This window comes from Frankliniella occidentalis, unplaced genomic scaffold (genome assembly GCF_000697945.3).
Source record: "Frankliniella occidentalis isolate FOCC.00 unplaced genomic scaffold, Focc_3.1 Scaffold254, whole genome shotgun sequence".
Taxonomy (NCBI): domain Eukaryota; kingdom Metazoa; phylum Arthropoda; class Insecta; order Thysanoptera; family Thripidae; genus Frankliniella; species Frankliniella occidentalis.
Window position 1 is genome coordinate 255,466 of NW_026267380.1, and position 8,749 is coordinate 264,214.

Consider the following 8,749-nt stretch of genomic DNA (forward strand, 5'->3'; position numbering starts at 1 on the left):
CTAGATGTCATCTAAAAGGCATCTAAATATAGACGTCTACTGATAGACGTCTAAAAGATGCCTCGATAGAGACAATCAAGACGGTCTAATAGACGTCTACCGAAGACGTCTATTAGACAAATTGCCGTCTAGCAGTAGATGTCTATTAAACATCTAATAGACGTCTATTTTCTCTTAGGGTAATAGTATAGAACAGTGACTCAGAGCCGATAAGTCACCTTTCTATACCATTGGAAGAGGCTTTTTTAGTATAATCCGGAACACTTTCAATTTATTGGCGCTCGAGTCTGGTTTTCCGGAAAATTAAATAAATATACGGACTTTGAAGACGACAGACTAACTTATGTTTACGGCTAGTCCTGACATTGATCGGGCCAGGTGGGGTTTTTAAAAATCAGTCTAGCGCCCAAACGGTGCAAGCTAGGATAGAGTCCACGGACGACGGACAGACGGACGGACACGAGAGCGGTTGCATAAGCCCGCTTTAATGCTTTTTTAAAAGCAGAAGGGCGGGCTAAGAACAGGTTAAGTTCTAACGTTCAACAGGTATTTCCCACCTTAAGCAGTAAAGGTAGAGCCAAGCAGACGAAAATTCGTTGCAAAGGGGTCTGCTTTGACGAATTACCCCTGCGTAAGCCATAAAACAGTTTCTAAGGAATGGATTTTATTGTGTTTTCGGTCACTTTAGTCACTGTGAAAAATTTCGTCGTAAATTTACAAAAAATTTGTAAACTTGAATTATAATTTATCTCGTAAATTTACGAGAGCACATTTTTAGCCCGCTCTTTTGCTTAAAAGCTATAGAAGCGGGCTAATGCCATCGCCCTTGTGTCTGTCTGTCTGTCTGTTCCCCAAGAAGGACGTAAGCTAGAGGTCTGAAATTTTCAGGGTATTATTGTTGTCACTTCTGGACAACGAAACGGTTGGTGCAAATCCTGGCAACCACCCCTGAGTGGGTCTTAGGGGGTAACAAAGAAATAGGGGTTGGTCCAAGAAGTGGGAAAAAAATATTTTTTTTATTGTCTCCTTAGGGGTAACTTATGAAAGTGAAGCCCTTCGGGCGAAAATTTCTTCCGTTTGGCTCTATCTCTCACCGTTTAGGCGCTATAGGGAGTTTCTCTCACAAAAGTGGCCCAAAACTAAAAACATGAATTTTGCAATATATTTGATGGTCTCTTAAAGGGTAACCTTCAAAAGTAGTTCCGGGGCGAAAATTCTGTCCGTTTGGTATCTCACACCGTTTAGGCGCTAGAGGGAGTTTGTCTCACAAAAGTGGCCCAAAATTGATGGTCTCTGAAGCGGTAACTTACTAAAGTAGAGCCCTATGGGCGAAAATTCTGTCCGTTTGGCTCTATCTCTCACCGTTCAGGCGCTAGAGGGAGTTTTTCTCACAGAAGTGGCCCTAAATAAATATATTACTTTAAGAAAATATTTGATGGTGTCCAAAGGGGTGAATCGTGAAAGTAGACCCTCTGGGCTAGAATGTCGTCCGCTTGGCTTTCACTGTTTACTTAAAAAATGGAATTTTTCTTACCGAAATGGCCAAAACAGAACCTTTTTTATTTTTTTCAGGAGTACACTTATGTCTGAGAAGTATGCCGTCGGTTTAAAATTTTCTTCTAAGCAGAAGAGTGGGCTTATTTTATGGTGGCACATCATTAATAAAATGTGTACACTCCCATGCAAAAAAATACGTTTATTTTGTTGTTTTGTTGTACTTCACAAGCCGCGTCCGTTCTATCAGTGATTATAGCGAAATCATTGCGGACACGTTCGGAGTTATTTCAGAGTATGACTGGAAGTATATTTAACTTCTTCTGGGTTTAGTCTTAAATATCTTTTCATAGGTGTGTTATTGGATCTATAAACTAACATCAAAAACTAAGAAGGGATTTGGCATAACTTTGCAAGTATTCTACAAACTGCGGCACACACAGCCAAAGATGTTCAGCGTATGAAAAGAATGCTTCGTTTGTTGAGTTTTGATTACGAAGTAGACAGCAAAGGTACCTGCCAAAAAATGGTTCATAGCGAGCCGCCACTCAAACGGGCCGAAGGCCCGTTTTCCGATCGAAGCTTAACACTAGAAGAACCGGGATTTTCGTATACCTAGAAGGACCGGAGGGGTCATTTTGACCCCTCTACGATTGTTGGCTGTTTTCATGGCTTCGAGGCTCCCGTTTAATCGCACATTATTAAGGTTTTGTGTGTTTCAAGGTACCTGATGCCATGACGTGACATTGGTTGGGTTTAAAGTGCGTTTAGGTAGGCAACCCGCACGACAGAAAACATTTTTTTTTGCAATTTTACAGCTATTTCTGGCAATTGTTCGCACTATTTTAGACATTTTTAAACTTCAAAATTAATATCTGACTTAGTACTCATTTATAAGTACGTAATCTTCGGAACACATAAGTACTCTAAAAGCGGGAATGTGATTCACACAAAAACATTACATTTTTTCCTATTTGGCACTGACGTGGCAGTTTTGGCATTCGCAAAACCATCCGTACTTTGTGCTAGACGCCCCCCTTTGCCATCAGAACTCGAGTCCGGTGACGCAACTACCACTAAAGCCTCGGATATGTTGTAATTTAGAAACGGGGTTTTGTGACGTGCGTGTTGCCTACCTCCGCCGAATGAAGGAGTTAAAAAGTGTCACATGGCCGACCAAAAGTCATAAGCCACCGTACATAACAAATACGGTCAGCCTAATGGTGGAAAAGTAAGTCCTCGTCAGTTTACACATATAAAATCTCAAGAAGGGGTCAAAATGACCCCCTCGGTCCTTCTAGGTATAAGTAGTAATATCTCCGAAAGTTCATGTCGCAGAGACCTCCTATACTGCGTCCAAGCGTCTTTCGGTAGTACATGAAAAGTCGGAAAGTGATGGATCGATCAAAAAAATAATTCGTTGTTCCTTTGGCAATAAAAAATCAAAAGGGGTCATTTTGACCCCTCCGGTCCTTCTAGTGTTAATTTCACCATGAAAAATCAGAAGGGACGGGCCAAACGCCGCCGGCAGGCCAAGCTAGGCCCGCTCCCTGCCGAACCGAGTTGCCGGTGGAGCAAAGCGGAGCTGGCAACTTGGTTTGGCGGAAGAGCGGGCCTAGCTTGTTTACTCTCCAATCGATTTGAAGTCGATACGTACTGCAAGTACTTTTATGATTACACATTGTAGTTTTACAACTTGCGTCAAGGAAAATTTTCCTGTAAACCTACTTCTATTTTTCACAGTGGTGTGATAAACTCTTTATCGCCTAAACGATGAGAGATAAGACAAACGAATGAGGTTTTATCGTTGTTTAAGTTAACAAACTACGGTGAAACAATGACAATCCCTTTTTTGATCCTTTTAACAGAGAACGGTTCGCCTCAAAGCTACGCCGAAGTTTAAGAAACATGTTGCAGACGTTATCGAAGATATGGTCACCTGGGGATGGATTTCTTCGTAATCGTGAAGCAAATTCTACGTGTTCCTTCCTAGCAGTAAATGAATTTGAGAAACGGCGGGGTGTTTTCGTAAATCAAGTCATATCATAATACATTGTAAAAATATTAGTCGTCACTTCACAATTTTTTCTCTCCTAAGTCATTTTCACATATATGTCGGCACAGACCATTTACAAATAATTCGTCACGTGATAAAGTAACAATCTTGTGACGGATAATTTGTGACATGCCAAAAGTGAAATAATGAAAAAAACGTTAACACTCCGTGTTAACAAATAGACGATCGGAATAAAAGAAAATCTAGTACAAAATTATTGCTACTAATTAAATAAGTTATTGCTTTCTAGAACTGGAGTCGTTACGACTCTTTGTTCTGACATTCCCGGCCTTGTGCGTTGTTGTAGTCCGTCTTTGCTGACACAGGGGACGATCATACATAACGCACAGCTCCCCCGCGCGCCAACCCTGCTGGTATAGATTGGATCGTCTAAAAACTGTTTCTTATAGGTCAGATTCTTCTTCCGTTTTAGACATCAACCCGTTCGCCCAACTTTGTAGTCAAGAGTGCATTGCGCACGTGAACACCCCGTCACACATTAGTATAGTCCACACTATAAAAAAAATACTTGCGATTTTACCTACCCTGGGCTTGGCAACCCCACACATGAAGCCCAGGGTTGTCAAAATTCCCTGCCCAATGGGAGTGTTGATTGACAAGCCCACGGGGCTATGAAACTTACCCGCCCGATGGGCGCACTGGGCTACTCCCCGTGATAACACCTCGTATACACTCCGTGTACGGCTATCAGTACACGTTCCCAATATATGTGGCCGGATAGATTCAATATACAAATTGTATACAAATTGTATGTGGGACACGTATGAGGGGTGGGCGACTTGAATTTTTCATGTACACAGGAGTACGAAGTACACGGAGTACAGTCGGAGAACACTGAGTATTGCCGGTCGGAGCGCGCAGAGTACACCTGGAGTACACCTGGAGTACAGTCAGAGTACGCGGAGAACTTGCAACAAAAACAGCCGGAGCACACGGAGTACCGGGTGTAACTGAGAATGCGCAACAGTGTTGCGGGATTGCATACCCGCCAGGGCTGCAGGGGCCATGGCGCCTTACGGGCTAACTGGGTAGGCAAACCCGCAACACTGTTGCGCATTCTCACAGGGGAAGGTTTTCCGGTGATACAGTCAGATTTCAAAGGCACTTTAAAGAGTAGTTGTTTGCACCTCTAGATTAGGATTGGCACTGGTTTTAGCTGCCCGTAGGGAGTTTGGGGGTCATTTCACAAGAACTTCATCAAAAATTTAACAAATTCATCGGTTTTTAGACATCTTTGCATGCACATATCTCCGAAACCGTTACAGCGCGAAACCGTTACGAGCTACAGCGCCCAGATTTTGCAGGTAATTATCCTTCAATCAGTACTTTCCATGAAATATATTCGAACCAAATCAATGGGGTTCACCAAAAGTGGGCTAGGGTCGCAACCCCTTCTCCGGACCCGTCTTTGCGACCCTAATCGATTTCGTTCAAATTTTCTACAATTAAAGAACGTGCTAAATTATGATTTCACTGAATCTAGATCTATGATACTTTTATCACAAAAGTTTGCGATAACTCAATTTTGTGATTCCTCTGATTTATCGCTTTAATAGACATGATAACTTTTTATCACAAAAGAACATGCAATGAAAAGTATAAGGGCAAGTTATCACAAAAATAATATGATAACTTTAGTTTAGTGTAAAACAGGAGCTAGTATTTACGTTTATCACAAAAACTTGCGATAGTAAGTTATCACATTATTTTTGTGATAAATTTCCCATATACTTTTTATTGCATGTTTTTTTGCGATAAAAAGTTATCATGTCCAGAAAAGCGATAAATCGAAGGAATCACAAAAAACGAGTTATGGCAGAAATGAGGGTTAATTTAACACAAATCCAAATTCAGTGTTCTCTCAAAATCTGGGCGCTGAAGCTCAAACGGTTCTTGAGATACGTGCATGTAAAGTTGATAATCAGGCTAAAAAGTTTGGCGAATTTTCGATAACATTCGCGTAAAACGACCTTCAAACTCCCTACGGGCAGCTAAAACCAATGCAAAACCTAATCTAGGGATGAAAACAACAACACTATGAAGCGCCATTGAAATCTGAGTGTATCACCGGAAAACCTTCCCTTGTCAGTTACACCCGGTACAGTCGGAGTACAATCGGAGAACACCTGGAGTACATTTTGGCCTGTACACAGGAGCCGCCCTCGGACACCCCTCGGACACGTATGTGCCTGAGAGACCTGTACGTGTACGCAACGTAAACGCAAAGCATACGCGCCGCATGTGTAACGTATGTGTTTAGATTTTTAGACAAGCGTAGATCTTCACGCCATTCCTACTAAAACGACGCGGGTAGGTGGTAGCAGAGAGTCCACTGTTCCAAAAATATGGCCTCAGCGCTCATAGTCCCGACGCTTAACGGATGTGAACGCCGCCATACCTACTAGTGGCCGAGGTGCGTGGAAAAAAAAGGGCATTTTGTGAAAGAAGCGTGCAAGTTGTTCTTAAAGGTATAAGAAACAAATCTGTCCGAAGTCTTTTTGAAATTTTCGAACCGTTCACCCAAAATCGTTCAATTCGTACAGATTGAACACAAAGGTAGAAACAGCAAGGAGTGCATTAAAGTGCACATAAAGTGCATTGATCCAGATATCCATGTTCAAGTAACCCAGAGTGCGCACTATGGTCGTGGGCCGACTGCTTTACAGAGGGAGCTTGCATATCGGCGGCGAGAGGTTAGGTCAACATCTTGTCACAACATAAGAAGGCACCTAAAAACATTATGAAGCAATGTCAACGGACCAGGTAAAGGCTAAGCGCCTCCTCAGCCTTGGTAGGGTTAAGGAGGGTGCATTGAGAGTACTAAACAGCTGAGAGGAACTCAAAACGGTCTTACTCTTGTGAACAGTTTATTTATATGTGGCCTGCAGGTTTCTTTTTCAGAAGTTAATGTGAGGGATATGCTAGGCGTAGCTAGTGTCAATGGTATTAATAACATTTGTTAAATTAACTGGATATTAGCAAAGTAGATTCTGTAACATATGTGAGGTATTGTGGCTTGTTTCTTACAGTGCACTGAGAGAAGCTATTAGTCCGTATGACTAAATTTGTGTTGAAAGAAACAAAATTTACTCCCTATATCCAACAAAACGTTTAATCAAGCTTTTACAATTAAATGTGACCAGCCCAACCAAAAATATTGTCAAACTGATTACTTTATATCGACCTGACAGAATTATCCAATCAACACGATTGAAATTTGGTCGACGGAAACAACATTTCGTTGGTTTCCTCAACACTAAATGTAGTTGAGTTGAACAATCGGTGTTTTGAGTGTGGATAGCGTAACTTTTGTTACGTAAAGCAGTTGGTATAAAATTTGATACGCAAAGTATTTTCAGTAACATTTGTTACGTAAATAAGTTTGTGTAACAGCAGTTATACCATCACTTGAACGTAGAATGGTGTTACGTAAATATTTTGTATTTTGTTACGTAGAGTAATTTTCAGTGCAAAACAGAAACGCCGTGCACATGAGCTTTATTCAGGTTTGTTTATCCAGTACCACTAATTGCACCGTGGAACCCCTCCCATCCCGTTCCGAAAATTATATCACCAAGACGTCGTAGTCGGGACCACCGAGTGTTAAAAATTAACCACTTACCTCTAGAATATGGTTAAATACAGAATAAATGTCACACGTAGTCGGTGAGGACAAGACAAATGTTGAAGAAAACATTCTGCGCAAAATTAAAAGCCTGTGCCTTAAAAAAACTCTCATTTAAAACAAAAACGTATTAAGGTGGAGACGCGCTGACTGCAGTGCCATCTAGAGGCAATTCACTGGCAGTAAATTGTTGGAATACGGAATACGTACAACACCTGCCACTCATTGAGATGCGGCTCGAACATATGTTCTGCACGAGTACATACAGAACACATATGACAACCTCCCAGCTTTAAATTCCAGATGGATTTCTAGTATGGAAAATACCTGTCTGGATTTTGTTAAATTTCCATATGGATTATATTCCAGATGTAATTTGGAACACTTTCCAGAGTGGAATTTTGTACTATGGATATTTCCTGCTGTGGAAAATTTTCCATATGTAACACAAATCCATATGGATAGTGAAATCCATCTGGATTGTGAAACCAGCATGGAGTAGCATCAATCACCAAGCTGCTTGTTTAAGTGAAAGAACACCGTCCCCATGTAAACTTTCGCTAAAAACGCCAAATATGCGGTCAGATTTTCGATTCGACAACTTGTTACGAAGATACAGCCGAGTTGAGAATCGCGATTTTTACTTTTCAATCAAAGAGTGAACATTTCGACGTATTATTCGCAGTGCTTCAGTCAGAATTTCTGTGTTACACTTAGTTAAAAAGTTATGATTTAATTTGCAAATCCATAGTGGAAAAAATGCAGCCGACCATAATGGAAAATAATCCATAATGGAAAATCAGTAATCCATAGTGGAAAATCACAAATCCACAGTGGAAAATATTCCAGATCAAGTTCCATAGTGGATTTTCACAAATCCATACCGGAAAATTATTCCATACCAAATTCCATTGTGGAAACGAGATTCCATATGGAAAAACCAGATCCATCTGGAAATTAACAGGAATTCCATATGGAATTTAAAGCTGGGCTCATCTGTTCGTGAGGTGTTCCGGTCTGCCGCAATGGAGTACACGGGACGTATACGTAGGTACGCGGTCTGTACAAATGTGTACGATTTACGTCAGGCATACATACGCAGCGTATGTACCGGAACGCAACATCGTCTACATACGGATCGTATGTAGCGGACAGATCATACACTGACTACATACGAACCTTATACGTTACCTGTATGAACACATGGGGATCGTACATCGAACGTATACGGTTCGTACACGGGTTGGGTTTCACGGATTAACAAAAGTTGGAAGCGAATTTGGGCAAGGGTCTACCACTAAGAAATTTTGCGTACGAGGATTATAATCACTCGTGATTATTACTGATTATTACTGATTATTACTGATTATCACTGATTATTACTGATTATTTTGATATGAAAGATTATTGCGATTATGATGATTATCAAGGATTATCGATGATTATCAGTGATTATCGATGATTATCAGTGATTATCGATGATTATCAGTGATTTTCGATGATTATCAGTGATTATCGATGATTGTCTGTGATTATCGATGATTATCCGTGAT

At 41.0% G+C, this 8,749-nt stretch overlaps 1 protein-coding gene across 1 annotated transcript in view; it reads left to right on the forward strand.

The window, feature by feature from the left end:
• Nucleotides 1-3,456, forward strand: part of LOC113214995 (uncharacterized) — a gene marked incomplete in the record, with an annotated part of 51,733 nt that extends 48,277 nt beyond the window's left edge. Inside the window, 1 exon segment of the mRNA XM_052273209.1 lies at nt 1,573-3,456. Within this exon segment, the coding sequence (XP_052129169.1) occupies nt 1,573-1,590 (18 nt within the window).
• Between the last annotated feature and the right edge of the window lie 5,293 nt (nt 3,457-8,749).